At 55.0% G+C, this 17,458-nt stretch overlaps 1 protein-coding gene across 3 annotated transcripts; it reads left to right on the forward strand.

Moving 5' to 3' along the window:
• The first annotated feature begins 121 nt into the window (after positions 1-121).
• Positions 122-13,174, forward strand: Plekhg2 (pleckstrin homology and RhoGEF domain containing G2). Of its 3 annotated transcripts, none has more exons than XM_075987130.1 (19): positions 122-929; positions 1,561-1,691; positions 2,312-2,571; positions 2,650-2,750; positions 4,027-4,093; positions 4,205-4,251; positions 4,445-4,595; positions 4,762-4,899; positions 5,049-5,249; positions 7,296-7,388; positions 7,473-7,559; positions 7,902-7,935; positions 8,027-8,128; positions 8,212-8,259; positions 8,335-8,373; positions 8,524-8,540; positions 9,654-9,830; positions 9,955-10,819; positions 11,427-13,174. In XM_075987130.1, the coding sequence occupies exons 2-19, from the start codon at positions 1,583-1,585 to the stop codon at positions 12,935-12,937; spliced, it is 4,047 nt and encodes a 1,348-aa protein (XP_075843245.1). In that variant the 5' UTR covers positions 122-929; positions 1,561-1,582; the 3' UTR covers positions 12,938-13,174. The 3 variants fall into 3 exon arrangements, with proteins under 3 accessions (XP_075843245.1, XP_075843253.1, XP_075843236.1); XM_075987138.1 differs by having other exon boundaries at positions 802-929; positions 2,315-2,571; XM_075987121.1 differs by having other exon boundaries at positions 802-929; positions 8,212-8,373; positions 11,427-11,719; positions 11,756-13,076.
• The last annotated feature ends 4,284 nt before the right edge of the window (positions 13,175-17,458 follow it).

Raw genomic sequence — 17,458 nt, forward strand, 5'->3', positions numbered from 1 at the left:
GTGGGCGGTGGCCTGCCGTTGGGCCCGCCTGCTCGCGAATATTCAGAGTAGGGGGCGGGGGTTTTAACCCTTTGAGGGAGGGCGTGCCGGAAGGCAGCCCCTCCCCCCAGCGGGCGGGAACAGGATGTGAGCCCAAGCGGCGGCAAGGGGGAGGGGAAGCCTCGGGCGGCCGCCCCCCGCCCCACATCTGGGACCTGATTCTCCCCGCCCCAGATGCGGCGCCGCCGCCGCCCCCGGAGCCCCGGGGCAACTATCCTGGAGCCCTAGACGTCCAGAGTGTCGGACCCGGGCGTCCGGGATCTCTATCCCGGTCTTTAAAGAGACCCGCAAGTCCAGGCTCCCGCGCCGGGCCGGGACCTCTGATGCCCAGCGCCTCTTGAAGGAGCCACGGTCCCGGACGTCAGCTCTGAGGCTGGAGGCCCGTCCCTGCACCCGGCTTGAAGACCGTAGGATCCGTAGCCGCGCATCCCCCCCGCACCTGGGGTTCTAACTCTTTAGTCCAAGATCTCCTCCTGGAGCCACTTGGGGACCGGACCTCACTCCTCGACTTAGGGCTGCAACATCCATCACTTCCAAGAGACGGAGGAGTTTGCGAGTCCTTGCTCTCCCTCCGGAGGTGACTTCATCCCTGCCCCTAGGGTACTGGAAACTCTGGAATCCCGGGCCCCCTACCATACACAGCCCTACCTAGAAGACTCAGGAATTTGTGTTCCCAGCGCCCAGGTCTGAGACTCGAGTGGAGGGTTGCAGCATCTTCCACTTAGAACATCGAGACTTCGGACTCTGGATCCCAACTCTCCCCGGATTCTGGAGTCTGAGACCCCCAAGTTCACGACCCCGAGTCCGGGCTGTGAGCCTCCTCAGGGACCGCGTTGTTACGGTCCAGACGCGCCGGACTCCCAACCCCGGGGCCCGCAGCTCCCCGGGAGGTGAGGGGAAGCGAGGGGCCCGGGGCTGGGGGGAGGGGGGCGGCGCCGAGGCGGAACAATGAGGGGGCGTGCCGGTGGGGGGTAGCGGAGGCGCCGGCGGGAATCGGGGGCTGGGACAGCACAGGGGACGCTCGGACGGTGGGGACCGCAGTCGGGTTGCCGAGGGACCAGTTGGAGCTGGGTAGAGGGCCCGGGGCCAGCGCCCAGCGCCCAGTCCTGGGCGGGGTAGGGAGCCGTCTGCAGGACCCTGGCATCCGGTCCCCCAGCCTCCGCCCTCCCCTGGGACCCCGCGGCCTCTCCCGCCCACGGTTTTTCCCAGCCCTGCCCCTCGCCCTCAGCTTCAGCCTGAGCCTGAGAGTTCCCAGGATCCCGAGCCCGGGGGAGGGGGGGCGCCCAGACAGATGGGACTTGCAGACTCGGGCACTTTTGCTGTCTTCGCTCTTTGTCTCAACCTTTCGGTCTTTAGCTTGTTTTCTCGGCCCCTTCTTTCTGTCACTTTGTATCTCCTCTAGTAATCACTTCGTGGTGCCCTTCCTTGGATTTTATATCAACTTTCTGCACCCTTATCAGTGAGTTGGAGCGTCAGCAAGACCAGTGAAATCCAGTTCCCAAGAAGTGGGTCTTTTTGTAGGTCCGAGTTGTGCCACTCAGCCATGCCCGAGGGAGCCCGGGGACTCAGCCCGTCCAAACCCAGCCTTAGGCTCGGGTGTGGCCACCAAGGTGAAGCTTGCGACTGCGCAGCTGTGAGCGTTACTCCGACAGGTGAGCAGTCCCGACAGGTGGAGCCTGTGGGCATTTGTTCCTTCCTTCAGGACACTGAGCATCCCTCAGTGCCTGAGCAGTGCTGCCAACAACCGTGACCAAGACAGTGCAGCGCAGCCCTGTTGCCACGGAGGAGACGGATAAGCTGAGAATTCAGGAGAAAGGAGCTGGACACAAAGAAAGTGTTCTTCTGCATGCAAGGACTAAATAGCATGTGCAGAGGCCCAAGGCTGCACCTCGAAGTAATTGGACAAAGTTGAGTGTGAAGGGGGGGGGGGGGGCAGTAAAGAGATGTGTCGTGGAAAAGGAACTGGGTGAAAGGACCAGCCGTAGCTTCATTGAATGGGGCCCTATGGATCTGAGGAATTTGAACATAAAGGGGGCTGTGCTTGTGGGAGTGGCAGGTCAGTGGGACAGACTCATAATCAATAACTGTGGTTGATGGAGGAGGTGAATTAAAGCAATAGAGGCCCAAGGCCCAGAGGGGAAGGACTCTGGTACAGGATCAAACTGGACAGATTAGGACAGTGGAGCAGAGACCTATGGAAACTGTCAGCCGAGTGTGAGGGAGTGTGGGGGCCATAGAAACATGTGACCTGACCACTTGCTCCCTACCTTAGCAGCCCCAGCAGCCCCCATCATGGCTTCCCCGAGGGGTTCCGGCAGCTCCACCTCCCTGAGCACTGTGGGCTCTGAGGGGGATCCATCACCAACCTGCTCAGCCTCCAGGCCAGAGCCCTTGCCAGAGCCCCCCATACGCCTACACCTGTTGCCCGTGGGAATCCAGGACTCGGTGAAACCCTCAAGGCTGGAGCGAGTGGCCAAGGAGATCGTGGAGACAGAACGGGCATATGTCCGGGACCTTCGCAGCATTGTGGAGGTGAGGTGGGCGGGTACCTGAAGACACTGGGGCCCCAGGCCAAGCCCTTGGCCTCTGTAACCCCTCTCATCCCCACAGGACTACCTGGGTCCCCTGATGGACGGCAGGGCCCTGGGGCTGAGCATGGAGCAGCTGGGCACGCTGTTTGCCAACATCGAGGACATCTATGAGTTTAGCAGGTCAGGGACGGGTGGGGGCCACAAGGGAACTGGCTGCTGTGGCAGGGGAGGGGCTGTGTCCTAACATTAACCTGAGTGCCTCATAGTGGCCCTGTGAAGGCTGGCGTGTGAGGTGTGCTGACACTGAGCAGTAAGGTTGAGGGGATAGTTGAGGACTGAAGGTAGGGAAGACGTGGAACCACACAGACGCCATTTGTTAGTTGGGATCTGAGACCTGAGTCAGGTCATGTGGGGCCTGGGTGCGATTCCCTGGGCATGGGGCCACCTTCAGCCCTGGCCAAACCCAGCTGGCTCACCCTGGTGAAGGGACACTGGGGCCTGAGAGTAACATGTCAGGATCACAGGAAAAGCTTTGGTGGTTTGTTTTATTACTTGAGACCCACAGGGTCTCCTGTAATTAGGCTGGCCTGGGACTTCTTAACTCATTTTCCTGCCCCTACCTCCCAAGTGCCGGAATTATAGGCATGCACCACCACACCCATCTAGTCCTGGGTTGTTGTTTTTTTTTTTTTTCCAAATAGGGTCTCCTGGTGTGGTTCGAGCTGTCCTCAAAATTGAAAGCTTCCTGTCTCAGCCTCCTGGGGATGAGATTGTAGGTGTGCCTGTCTTGTAGCAGAGTAACAGAGGCTCTTTTTTTTTTTAAATTTAAAGACTGAAGATTGAACCCTGGACCTTGGACATCCTGGGCAAGCTCTGTATTGCTGAGCTATGTCCTCAGCTTTTCTCTCTCTCTTTTTTCTTTTTTGTTTGTTCGTTTGTTTTGTTTTGAGACAAGAGTCTCACTAAGTCATCCATACCAACCTTAAACTCTTTTTTTTTTCTTTTTTGTTTTGTTTTGTTTTTTTGAGATAACATTTCTCTGTGTAACAGTCATAACTGTCCAGGAACTTGCTCCATAGACCAGATTGGCCTTGAACTCCCAGAGATCCAAGTGCTAGGATTAAAGGCTTGCGCCACCAGTGCCTGGCTTCCCAAGTAACTGAGGTGACGGTCTAGTGCCACCATTCCCCCGCTTACAATCGAATTTTAAGATCATCTCTTTGGGAATTCCCAGCACCCTCTTTCCCAGGGCTGTGCTGTCAGCCCTTAGGTTGTGACGTGCCAGCTGTGACAGGGTTATCAGGCTGAAGACTATGAAGCCGTGCAGAGACAGAATGAGTGGGCAGGCGTCTCCTGTAGCCATCTTACTTAGGCTCCTTCCTGGCGGTCTCTTGAACTCCTAAGTCTTGGCGGGACAGGCGGCAGGCTGTTCTTTACTTTTCCCCTCCCCCCGCAGTGAGCTGCTGGAGGACTTGGAGAGCAGCAACAGTGCAGGGGGCATCGCGGAGTGCTTTGTGCAAAGGGTGAGCATGAGCCAGCGCCAGAGCAGCCCAAGGCTAGGGGATGGTTGGGCTGGCTAAGCTTCCCCGGGGGCCATAGGAAGATCGGTGATGCTGACTCCTGTGTCCCCACAGAGCGAGGATTTTGACATCTACACATTGTACTGCATGAACTACCCGAGGTGAGGCAGAGGGAGTCCCTGCTTGGCCCCGGGCCATGCCCATGAGCCAGTGTGCTGGCCTCTACCCTCTAACCCACCCTGACCTGATGACCCCTTGAGCCCTGGCCACTTGCCCACCCCTCCCAGCCCTGCCTTCTGGAGCACCAGCCGCCACTGGCCACTGATTGACCACTGATTCGTCCTGTGCCTCCAGCTCCCTGGCCCTGCTCCGAGAGCTGTCGCTGTCTCCGCCAGCCACTCTGTGGCTGCAGGAACGTCAGGCCCAGCTCCGTCACTCCCTGCCTCTGCAGAGCTTCTTGCTGAAGCCCGTTCAGCGCATCCTGAAGTACCATCTGTTGCTGCAGGTCAGCTGTGGCTCCTGGCGCCTGGCTTGTGGAGAGGGGCATGATTGGGTCCAGCAGCCGCCCGTGGTTCCCTGGACTGTGTGGTCCATGTTGCTCTGCCTCCTGTGGTTCTCATCTTTCCTTCTCTTTTCCCCCTCACCTGTGTCCTCCGATGGATGACTGGCAGGAACTGGGCAAACACTGGGCAGAGGGCCCGGACACCGGAGGACGAGAGATGGTAGAGGAAGCTATTGTGTCCATGACCGCAGTGGCCTGGTACATCAATGACATGAAGCGCAAGCAGGAGCATGCAGCACGCCTTCAGGTGGCCCCAGGGTGGGCTGGGCCAACTTGACTGGGGACAGAGCTGGGGAACAGTCCTGGTGGCATCCCTGTCACTCACACCTTTGTTTTGGCCCATATGTGTGCGCTACCAACCCGGGCCTGTCTCTGTGCCTGGTGTGGTCCTGGCAGGAAGTGCAGCGGCGGCTAGGTGGCTGGACTGGCCCTGAGCTCAGTGCCTTTGGAGAACTGGTTCTGGAAGGCACCTTCCGTGGAGGCGGCGGGGGAGGCCCTCGGCTGCGAGGGGGTGAACGCCTGCTCTTCCTGTTCTCCCGGATGCTGCTTGTGGCCAAACGACGGGGGCCTGAATACACCTACAAGGGCCACATTTTTGTGAGTATGGGATGGGGTCCGATGCAGACACAACTAAAATACCTTCAATATATCTTCACTTGAATACCCTGTAGGGGACAGCCTGGCTTCCACGGACGTATTTAGCTAGGCCCAGTGGCATTAGACTTATGATTCCAGTTACTGGGGAAACTGAGACAGGGAGATCAAAAGTTCAAGGCTAGCCTGAGCTACAGAGAAGGCTCTAGACCAGACTGGGAAACTTGATGAAATTCTGTATCAAAAAGTAAAGGCTAGGCCAGGGGTAGTGGTGCATGCCTTTAGTCCCAGCACTCAGGAGGCAAGGGCAGGTGGATCTCTGTGAGTTCAAGACCAGCCACGGCTACACAGAGAAACCCTGTCTCAAGAAAACCAAAGGGGGAATAGGAGGAGGGGAGGAAGTGGAAATTTTGAATGGAAAAAAAAATACAAAAAAAATAATAAAATAAAACCAAAAGGGAGGGGGGAAAAAGGCTAAGCGCTGGATGTGGTAGCTCACACCTGAAAACAGAGCACTTGGGGAACGGAAGCAAGGTTGCTGCAACTTTGAGGCCAGTCAGACCTGTAAGTGGGCCCAAGGCCAGTGTAGGCTGCACAGTGAGATCCTATTTCAAAAGCAGATCCCACGCAGGCACAGTGATCTGTGTTGGTTCTAGGCTAGCTGGGACTGTTGGCTGAACAAGACCCTGTCGCAAAACCAAAAGCCAAAAAGGCGACAGTGACCACGGCAGGTAGCAACTTGGCTCGGAGTAAAGCTACCACAGAGCTGTCCTCTGACCTCCAGGCGCCCTTGGTGGTGTGTACCCCTGCTCCCCCCACTATTAAATGTAAAATAAATGAAAGTGGAAGGCTCGGAGAGATAGCTCTTCTAAAGGATCCAGATGTGATCCCAGAATTCCCACCAGGCTGCTCCAAACCACCTGAACTCCAGTGACGGAGGAGCCTAACTCTGGCTTCCGCAGCCTCAGGAGCTCACATGCCCGTGGCACACCCCCTCAGACATATAGTTTGTTTTTGAAACATAGTCTCTCTCGTATCTCACTAAATAGTTCTAGGTGGCCTCAAACTCACTGACCTTCAGAATGAAGGGCAGGTTGAACCATGTGGCAATGGCCCACGTTTTATTTATTTATTTATTTATTTATTTATTTATTGTGTGTGTGTGTGTGTGTGAGAGAGAGAGAGAGAGAGAGAGAGAGAGAAGAGAGAGAGAGAGAGAGAACAAACGAGAGGACAGCTCTCATAATTCAATTATGTCCTTGTGGAATCTGGGGATTGAACTCAGATCTTCAGGCTGGAACACAAACACTTCTGCCCCCACTGAGCCTTCTCTCCGGTCTTTATAGTCTAGCTGCCTGGAGCTTACTATGCAGGCCTTGCTGACTTCACACTTGCTTTAATTCTCCAGCCTCAGGCTGCCAAGTGCTATGATTACAGGTGCGTGCCAACACGTCCAGCCAGCATTTTCCTTGAATTAAAAAACAAGGGGAACTAGCTGGGTGGTGGTGGTGCACGCCTTTAATCCCAGCCGTTGGGAGGAGGAGGCAGGTAGATCTCTGCGAGCTTGAGGCCAGCCTGGCCTACAAGAGCTAGTTCCAGGACAGGCTCCAAAAGCTACAGAGAAACCCTGTCTCGAAAAACGAAAACCAGCCAGGCGGTGGTGGCGCACGCCTTTAATCCCAGCACTCGGGAGGCAGAGGCAGGCGGATCTCTGTGAGTTCAAGGCCAGCCTGGTCTACAAGAGCCAGTGCCAGGACAGGCTCCAAAGCCACAGAGAAACCCTGTCTCGAAAAACCAAAAAAGAAAAAAAAAAAGAAAAACGAAAACCAGCTTGAGCTACATAGTGAGACTCCGACATTTTAAATGTGGGAGTTAAGTCCAAAGGGGAGGTAGAGGGAGTCTGGTGGGGGAGTGAGGGGAGTCCAGCCTGGTGGGGTGAGAGGCAAAACAGCCCATGAGGCGCTGCTTTCTAGGATATTAGAACCCCGGTATTTTCTGAAGTGTACCTAGTGCCAGGAGGTACTATCTCACCATCTGTTTCTCCTTCAGTGCTGTAACCTGAGTGTCACTGAGACGCCTCGGGACCCCTTAGGATTTAAGGTGTCGGATCTGACCATCCCCAAGCACAGACACCTGCTCCAGGTATGCAGAAGGTGGGCTGGGCCAACACCTACCCCTGCCTTAGCTCAGAGCCCAGATCCCTGACCTCTACCCACCCTACCCCAGGCCAAGAACCAAGAAGAGAAACGGCTGTGGATCCACTGTCTCCAGCGCCTCTTCTTTGAGAATCACCCGGCTTCCATCCCTGCCAAGGTATGGACCTGCCACAGCAAGCGGCGTAGGGCCTAGTCTCGTGGCAGACCCGAATAATGTGGGTGGGGGCGCTTGCCACCTTGATGGCCAACCCTGCAGAATTAGGCTTTCTGGCTTTGGGCTGCAGCACATTCTTGCTTTGTGATCTTGGGCAACAAGATCCCTGGCCTTGGATTTCCTCACCTGGAGGAATAGTGCCAACAACAGCAGGGCAGTAGGGGTGAGAATTACCTGTCGTCGTTGGCCTGGTGTTAGAAGCAGTTGTTCATTCCTGGGAATGGTTGTGCTCAGGGCCTGCTCTCTGGACCCCACCTCTCAAACACCCACCTCCCTGTCTTTCAGGCAAAGCAAGTTCTTTTGGAGAACAGCCTGCACTGTGAGTCAGGGGCCTGGGCTGTGGGCTTATGTGGTCCTAAAAGAGGAGATGCTTCCGAGAAAGTAGACAGTCCTTTAACTCTCCCCCGCAGGTGCTCCAAAAAGCAAATCTATCCCAGAACCCCCAAAGTCCCCCCTGGACTCTCCCCGCCCTCGGGACGCTCGAAGTTTCACCCCTGGCAGAAGAAACCCAGGTAATAGAGAGAATGTGGGTTTGGGTCACTGCCCCAAGGCTGAAGGGCTGGGCTGACATGGAGTCTGACCATCTGTCCCACAGCTCCGTCTCCGGGACTCTCTGGCAGTCGTCGTGGCCGCAGGAAGTCTGGTGAGTATTCACCCCTTCAAGGGGACCCAGGGACCCAAGGGCCTGGCCTCCTGATACCCTGTGTCCCTCCCCCAGAGCCAGCAAAGGAATCTTATGTCAATCCTCCCCAGAACGGTTAGTGACTGGTTGTCTGTCTGTGAGTCTGTCCTTGCTCTCTCCAGGGATGCTTGGGGTAGATGGAGAGGGAGGAGGGGCCAGCTGGTCGGTTACAGGGAATAATCTACTTCCGTGTCTCTTTTCTGTTTTTTATTTCTCCATCCCCAGAGAAGCCTCAAGTCAAGGTAAGAAATGAGAAATGGCCGGGCGGTGGTGGCGCACGCCTTTAATCCCAGCACTCGGGAGGCAGAGGCAGGCGGATCTCTGTGAGTTCGAGACCAGCCTGGTCTACAGAGCTAGTTCCAGGACAAATTCCAAACCACAGAGAAACCCTGTCTCGAAAAACAAAAAAAAAAAAAGAAAAGAAAAGAAAAGAAATGAGAAATGCCCTGGGTCAGAATAAGCACAGATTAGGGACCTGGGGACCCAGCTGCATTGGTTCTGTGCTTTCCCAGCATGCTCTAGGTTTGAGCCCTTAGCAGCACGTAAATTAGACAGACAGCACAAGGGAGATAGAGGCAGTAGGGTCAGGAGTTCAAGGTCATCCTTGACTATAGGCAAAAGTTCTGGTCTAGCCTGGACTACGCGGGACTTGGAGAGGGGGCGAGAGCCTTAAGCCAGGTGTCCTGGCAAATGACAATTTAGGCTACACTGGAAACTGAAGAGGATAAAAAGTTTGAGCCATCATGGGCAAGTTATCTGTCTCACAATAAAAACTGGCTGGCAGGTCTTTAATCCCAGCTGGAGGCAAAGGCAGGCAGAGGTCTGTGAGTTCAAGGCTAGCTTAGTCGACGTAATGAGTTTTAGCCCAGCTCAGGCTACATAGTGAGACCCTGTCTCTCAAAAAATGGGGGGTCGTTTTGGGGGAATAACACTCAATGGTCAAGTTTCTGGTATGCATTCCATCCTCTATACCTCATGTCAAAAAGGGGTAGGAGGGTGATGGCACACGCCTTTAATCCCAGCACTTGGGAGTCAGAGGCAGGTGGATCTCTGTGAGTTCGAGACCAGCCTGGTCTACAGAGTGAGTGCCAGGACAGGCTCTAAAGCCACACAGAGAAACCCTGTCTCGAAAAACCAAAAAACAAAAGAGGGGTGAGGTGATGAAGCCCAAACTGCCTCTGGTGGGAAGGCAGGAGAATTAGAAATTCAAGGCCAGCCTGGGCCACATATGGCCCTGTTATAAGAAGGTGGGGGGGTCAGGATCCTTGACTTCCCCCATGTACAAGAGAAGGGACTGGGAATTTGGGGAACAGAGCATTCTTGGCTCTTGCTTTGCAACCCTCTACTCCTTACAGCATGCTGGCAGTGAAGGGGAGCTCCATCCCCCACCTGAGTTGCAGCCACCCATGTCTGTTTCTGGTCCCCCTGAAGACCTGGAGGATGCTGGGTCTCCCACGTTGGAGCCATCAGGGACCTCCATCACTGAGGAAATTCTAGAGTTGCTTAACCAGAGAGGCCTCAGAGACCCAGGGGTGAGCTGCAGCGCCATCATAACAGCCTTGAAGCGCTGGCCTTGGGCAGGCAGAGAACACAGCCCAGGGCAGCCCACCACCCCATCCCCCTGATGTCTTGACTTTCTTTGTGTGCCCACTACAGCCAGCCACCCACGACATTCCCAACTTCCCCAGAGACTCCAGGGTGCCAGTTGAAAGCGAACCCCTCTCGTTCCAAGCCTTGCCCAGCCGAGAGTCTTCAGAAGAGGAGGAGGAAGAAGAGCTGGAGGCAGATGAACGGGAGCCGTCCCCACTCCACGTCTTAGAGGGGCTGGAAGGTTCCAGTCCAGCTGAAATTCCCTGCATGCCCAGCCTTACCAAGATTCCCAACGACACGCCCAGCCTTCCAGAAATTCCCGAGGTTCCCTGCCTTCCGAGCCTCCCTGACATCCCTGGTGTTTTTGAGATGCCTTGCCTTTCACCCATGTCCAGTGTCCCCGACATTCCCAGCTTTGCCAGCACCCCCTCCTTCCCCTGTGGCTCCTGGCTCCCTGGACCCTTGCAGGAGACTGAGAGCAGTCCGGGAAGACTGGTCGAGCCACCCTCAGAAAACAGAGTGGGGCAGGAGGAAGACGCAGAAGGCGTGTCATTTCCAGCTGTGCAGACCCAGGGTGGCACTCAGGTCCAAGGATTCCCGGAGGAACTGGAATATCGCTCTTGTTCAGAAATCCGAAGTGCCTGGCAAGCGCTGGAGCAGGGGCAGCTGGCCCGGCCTGGCTTCCCAGAACCGCTGCTGATCCTGGAGGACTCTGATCTCGGTGGAGGCGGCACCAGCGGGAAGGCAGGAATGCCACATTCCGAGCGCTCAGCGTCCAGGGTGCGAGAGCTGGCTCGGCTCTACAGTGAGCGGATTCAGCAGATGCAGCGAGCTGAGACGAGGGCATCCACCAATGCACCCCGCCGCCGACCTCGAGTCCTGGCCCAACCCCAGCCATCCCCCTGCCCACCCCAGGAGGAGGCTGAGCCAGGTGACTTAAACGTTTTCTTCTGTGGTGCTAGGGCCTGGAGCCTCTACCACTGAGCCACACCCCAGACCCTCACTGAGGGATTCTAGGCAGGGGCTCCACCACTGAGCCACACTCCCAGCCCCTCATTAAGGAATTCTAGGCAGGGGCTCTGCCACTGAGCCACACCCCAGCCCCTCACTGGGGGATTCTAGGCAGGGGCTCTACCACTGAGCCACACCCCAGCCCCTCATTAAGGAATTCTAGGCAGGGGCTCTACCACTAAGCCACACCCCAACCCCTCACTAGGGGATTCTAGGGCTCCACCACTGAGCCACACACTCAGCTCCTTACTGGGAGATTCTAGGCAGGGGCTCCACCACTGAGCCACACCCCAGCCCCTCACTGGGGGATTCTAGGGCTCCACCACTGAGCCACACACTCAGCCCCTTACTGGGGGATTCTAGGCAGGGGCTCCACCACTGAGCCACACCCCAGCCCCTCACTGGGGGAGTCTAGGCAGGGGCTCCACCACTGAGCCACACCCCAGCCCCTCATTTGGGGATTCTAGGCAGGGGCTCTCTGGCTGAGCTGCATCCTTAGCCCCTGATCCTCTTTTCTTTGTATACAGGGCCCCTGCCTGCTTTTGGACATGTGCTTGTATGTGAACTGGCCTTCCCACTGAACTGTGCCCAGGAGTCTGTCTCTCTGGGCCCTGCTTCTCTGGTTCAAGCTGCCACACCTTTGTCTGAGCAAGGAGCTCACCTGAATGTCCAGAGTCTAAATGTTTCGGATTTGCCCGAACAAGACCATCTAGGCAGCTGCAGTCCACCTATCCCTTTACCTGGGCAAAGTGACTTCGACAGCATCCAGGTTCCACCCACATCCCCTTTGCCCAAGCAAGAAGAGCCTCCAGATGTCCAGGTACCAGCTGCCTCCACTTTGCCTGATCAGGGTCAGGTCCCAGCTGCCGCTCCTTCAACGGAGCACAGAAACTATGTGGAAATCCAGGTGCCGTCCACCAGTACCTGCCTTCCTGGGCAAGAGTGTCACACAGAACTCCAAATGCAAACCACTGTGGCATTGCCTAACCAGGGAGCTTGTGCTAGCGTCATGATTTTAGCCACCGCCCTCTTGCCCAAGCAAGAAGGTCACGAAGACAGTCAACACTCAGACAGTGCCCCAGGAAGCCAGCAGAGAGAGGTCAGCATTGATCAGGGCCCAGTTGCCATCGGTGGCCGAGCTGTCAGCCCTTTACCAATGTACACAAGCAGCCCTGACCATCAGATCCCAGTCACCATCTCCCGGCCATTGTCACCTGACCTCCCAGACTTCGAGGGTCCTGGCGCCTTACCTCTCCCGGCACAGGGAGGTCATCCGGACTGCTGCATCCCATACAGCCCGCTGCCGTCTTTGTCCCAAGACACTGAGATGCCAGCTGCCATACCCATGTCCCAGCCCCAAGTCCTTACAGGCACCAGGGCCGAAGCTCCCTCGTTCCCCAAGCAGAAGGGAGCTCCAGGTTCTCTGGGTCCAGAGTCCAGCCTCACCAACCCACCACCTCCCGGACTCTCACCTTCTCCACTGGGCCAGCAGAACCCCACAGATGGCCATGTTTCAGCTGCCACACACTTCACCGAACAAGGATGCTCTGAGGACCTTCAAGGCCTAGTAACCACCCCGGTTCAGACCACCGTGGAGTTATCTAACCCAAGAGGCCATTTGGTCTCTCCCGTTGCCAAGTCAGAGTCTTCAGACTCGACCCCACTGCAAAGCCCCTCACTCTCCACTCACCAGCTCCTGGGCCCCAGTGCAGCTGCCCTCTCAAGGTACCTGGCAGCTTCGTACATCAGCCAGAGCCTGGCTCGGCGTCAGGGACCTGGTGGAGACAGCCTGGTAGCCTCCCAGGGTCACTGGTCCTCCTCTGCCCCCACATCACGGGCACCTTCACCACCACCTCAACCCCAGCCCCCAGCCCCTCCAGCCAGGAGGCTCAGCTACGCCACCACAGTTAGTATCCAGGTAGGTGGTGGTGGGCGTCTACGTCCAGCCAAAGCCCAGGTTCGGCTGAACCACCCTGCTCTCTTGGCAGCCCCCAACCCGGGAACCTGTGGGCCTTCCCAAGGCCCAGGGGGCTCCTGATGCCCCTTCTCATATGTAAACCTGGACATCCTAAACTTCAAGAACTTTCACTGGGTGCCACCCACCCGGAGTCAGGACACGGGTCTGGAAATGGCTGCAGCTTTCCAGGCCCTGGGATCTGTGTTCATAGATGACCCTTCTGAGGTCATGGTTATTTTGTTAATTAACTTTATGAAATGCTGTGTTTTGCCATTCTTTAAGTAGTGGGAGATGTAAAACATGATGAATGGGAAGGGCTGATGTGGCCTAAGTGTGAAAACTCTTAAGACTATTTGGGGTATCTCAGGGTGGGCGTGTAGCTCAATTGGTAGAGTTTTTTGTTTGTTTGTTTGTTTTGGTTTTTGGTTTTTTCGAGACAGGGTTTCTCTGTGGTTTTGGTTCCTGTCCTGGAACTAGCTCTTGTAGACCAGGCTGGTCTCGAACTCACAGAGATCCGCCTGCCTCTGACTCCCGAGTGCTGGGATTAAAGGCGTGCGCCACCCACCGCCCGGCTGGTTCTTGCTTAGAATGCAGAGCCCTAGTTTCAGTCCCCAGCACTACCTAATCTGGGTGTGCTAGTGCACACCTGTAATCCGTGGAGAGGGAGGGCCAGATGTTTGTGGCTATCCTTCCCTACATAGTAAGTTCAAAACCAGCCTGAGCTACATTAGACCTTGTCTCAAAAAGAACCCAAGAACAAAAGGCAAAAAATGGGGAGCCTCAAGATCTTTGGGAATCATTAGAAACTGTTAGAACCTGGGTTGTAGTTTTGAGGCATTTAAAATTATTCAATAATTCATCCAAGAAAGCCAGTCCTGCCCAAACTGGGCATGCGTGATTGTGCACACCTCTGGTCACAGCTGCTTGAAAGGCTGAAATGAGGACCCCATGAGCCCAGGAGTTTGGGGGACAACCTGGGCTACAGGGGCAAAAATTCTCCTCTGGGTAGCCCCCTTGAAATCATTCCCTCAGTTGCCATCAGCTGTCTTGCACCTCTGGCCCTGCGATGTGTCCATTTTCCCATTGATTTTTATCCCGTTCTTCCTTCCTTCCATCCAATTCATTCATCATCCTACCTCCAGTTCTATCCCTCTTCCATCCGAATGCCTCCGATATCTACCTCTCCATGTCCGCCCACCATTTGCCCGCCCATCCTCCCAGCTGTCTGTCTGCCCTTCAGTCATCCAAACACCTCCCCATCAGCACCACCTCCTCTGTCCTCCACCATCTCTCCTTCATGGGGTCCTTTCCATGCTGACGCCAGGGCAGATCAAGTTGGGGGTGTAGGAGCTCTGTCCCTCATTTGGTTTCCCTGGAAACACCCAGGCCCCATTTTCCCATGAATATCCTGATTATTATTTCCAACAGCCCCACCCCTGCCCAACCACACACACGCCACATCCCCTCTCACTTGGGATCTCTGTAATTCCTCCACATGCCCTTGCCTCCCACAGAATAATTCAAGCTGTAGGACAAAAAGGGGTTTATGTTTGCATCCTGCTCCCTCCCAGCAGTGGTTTACTGGGTAGCACAGTTTAAACAGTTTGTTTTATGATAGAATGCCAGCTCCTTCCTTCACTGTCCATGATCCTCCCTGGAATTCTGAGGCATCCTTGTGTCTGAGGCTGTAAACTCAAGTCCCCTTTATTTGGTGTGGGACATTCCTCTCTCGGAGCTCTGGCTTTCCTGTCTCCTTGGAATGCTCTTAGCATCCAGTAAGCACATCCTGTCACTTCTCAAATGCATCTTAACCCGTGACTCACCAGGGTGTCATTCGGCTCACACACAGGGTCTAGTCCTAACCTACAGAGCTCAGGAATCTGGTTGTTAGCCATTGGCGAGCAGCCAGAGGCCGTGCTTTAGTACAGACTAGCTGCTGGCCTTAAGGTTGTCACTCTGTGTGAGCTCATTTCTGTTTTGACCCTCGGCATCCCTAAGAGGCTAATGAGGGTTTTGTTTGGTTTAGTTTTTGCAGTCTGAGAAGCAGACTCTTGGGGGCCTGATATTCCAGAGCTTGGCCAGTAAGTCACCTCCCATACCACGAGGAGAGGATGGCTTTTGTTGTTTTCAGTGCTAGGCATTAAATTCAGGCCCGTGGGATTGTTAGGCAAGTGCTCCACCATTGAGCCTATCTATCCCCAGCCCTTGTTTGTTGGTGGGTTTGCTTGAATTCTGTGTACGCGCATGAGTGCAAGTGTCTTTGGAGTCCAGAAGAGGGTGTCAGAGTCCTCTGAAGCTAGAGTTATAGGGGGTAGTTATGCACCAACCAGCATGGATGCTAGGAACTTGGGCCATCCACAAGAGCGGTATACACATTTAAGCTCAGACAACTCTCCAGCCTCTTGTTTTTAATCATTATAGAGATGAGGTACCAGGCTGGTCTAACAGAGTGAGACCCTCTCTCGGTCCAAAAATAGGAAAAGGAGAAATGACCTGCCTAGTCTCGCTGCTAGGGACAGATCCTCACAGTCTGAGCTGCCTGTCTGGTGCCAAGAGCCACCAGGGTTACAAGAGGTGATTGTGAGTCAACCAGCCCCAAACCAGACTCAATAAAAGGAGCTGTTTGCTTCCTGAATGCCACTGTGCCCACAGGGCTGTGTACTGGGGGCTCCTTAGGAGTCCTGCGTTCCCCTCACACACACACACATTTACAGTGGCTGAGGCTTGTCCTCCCCGCCTCTGCAGAGTTGCACATTCCCAGCCACCGCCAGCTGTAGGAAAGTTCCCAGCCTGGCCCAGGCTCCCAGTGGCGCCGGAATTCCCGGTATTCAAGGAGGTAGGGAGGGAGAAAGGGCTGTCTGCTCCAGAGCCTGGCACAAGGAGAAGCATTTCCCTCACTAGATGTGTTTCAGCTGTGCCTCTGGGAGGAGCCATGAGCCTCAGCGAAGGGGTCTCTGGTCTCTCTGGTCCCAAGCTAACCTCAGCCGATGAGCTGTATCCCTACCCCCAACTCCTATCTAGGCATTGCAGCTCCAGATTGCCAGGGCTTCAGGATTCTTGCCCACGGTCAGCCTGCTTACTGCTACAGTCTGGCTCAAAAAGGGGTTATGTGGCCAGTACCTGGAGTACCAGTTGCTCCAGATGCTGAGGCAGGAGGCCCCCTGAGGTCAGCCTTGGCAACACATCAAATGCCTTTTCTTAAAAACAAGAGTGAAAAAACAAAAACCAGAAAAGAATAAATCAAATCAGGAAGTGGACTTTGAGCCAGATAGTCGCTTGCCTTTAATCCAGCACTTATGGGCCAAGGCAGGTGGATCTCTAAGTTTATGGCCAGTAGTCTACATAGTGAGTTCCAGGACAGCCAGGGCTATACGGAGACCCTGTCTCAAAAAGAAAAAGGGAGCCGGGCGATGGTGGCGCACGCCTTTAATCCCAGCACTCGGGAGTCAGAGGCAGGCGGATCTCTGTGAGTTCGAGACCAGCCTGGTCTACAGAACTAGTTCCAGGACAGGCTCCAAAGCCACAGAGAAACCCTGTCTCGAAAAACAAAAAAAAAAAAAAAAAAAAAAAAAGAAAGAAAAAAAGGGCCTGCTGCCCTCCTCCAGTTCCCATTATCTTCAGCTCCCTGCTTCAGAACCTTTTTCACTGGAGACATTTTCTCAGGGACATCCTCATCACCATTACAAGGCGGCGTGTGAGGTGATGCTGAGCCTCATTCCACTTCTCTGTGCCCGCTGTCAGTGCTGCCCAGTGGAGCCGGTCTTGCCTATGGGGGTGTCCTATCTGCTGGGTCTGGTGTGGTGCATGCCTCTGATCCCAGCACTCTAGAGGCAGGCAGATCTCTGAGAATCTGGGGTTGTACATAGCAAGTTCTAGGTCAGCCAAGACTACGCGAAACCTTGTCTCAACGATGAGTAGCTCTCAGTGCCTATGTGTGGTCTTCAGCTGTGTTGATAGCCTCTCAGGCCAGCACTCACCAGTGCAGCTCATTGGCCAAACTGCTTCTATAAGCCAACTCTTGCAGCTAACGTTTTGTTAGAAAGTAGGTTCTGGTTGCCAAGATCCCATCTGAGATGTGTGTGTACAAGACCCAATTGTACAGAGTTGTACCCCCAAGAAAGCCACTGGGCTTGCTGGGCTGGGTTTGCTACTCTGTAGGCTTGAGCTTCTCCCATAACCAATTACTGTCCTAGGTCTGCAAGGCAGACTGGGTGTAAGGTAATTTAGAGCCTGTAGCATGCTATGAAGGGGCTGGGCCTTTCCGACCCAGTATCACTTCCACTGTGGGCTCTTCAGTAAGCCACTTCCTGCCATTCTTACCTTCTCTGCATATAAAGAACACACAGGACTGACACCCAGAGGCTCCCAAGTTCTGGCTCCAGTTGCCTTTTTTTTTAATGTGCATAAATTGTTTTGCCTGCTTGTGTGAGGATGTCACATCCCTTGGAACTGGAGTTAGTTGTGAACTGCCCCTGTAATAGTTTTGAAAGTATCTTAAGGGGCTGGGAGAGGTGGCTCAGCAGTTAAGAGCACTGGCTGCTCTACCAGAGGTCTTGAGTTCAATTCCCAGCAACCACATGGCTCAAAACCACCCCAAAAAAG

Source organism: Microtus pennsylvanicus, chromosome 1 (assembly GCF_037038515.1).
Source record: "Microtus pennsylvanicus isolate mMicPen1 chromosome 1, mMicPen1.hap1, whole genome shotgun sequence".
Classification (NCBI taxonomy): Eukaryota; Metazoa; Chordata; class Mammalia; order Rodentia; family Cricetidae; genus Microtus; species Microtus pennsylvanicus.

What these genes read in the sequence shown, in the direction of transcription:
- Plekhg2 (XM_075987121.1), top strand. Translation starts at nt 1,583, where the DNA reads ATGCCCGAGGGAGCCCGGGGACTCAGCCCGTCCAAACCCAGCCTTAGG. An exon ending in CGGAGTGCTTTGTGCAAAGG is followed by an intron (nt 4,094 to 4,204) that starts GTGAGCATGAGC and finishes GTGTCCCCACAG; the next exon opens with AGCGAGGATTTTGACATCTA. An exon ending in TACTGCATGAACTACCCGAG is followed by an intron (nt 4,252 to 4,444) that starts GTGAGGCAGAGG and finishes CTGTGCCTCCAG; the next exon opens with CTCCCTGGCCCTGCTCCGAG.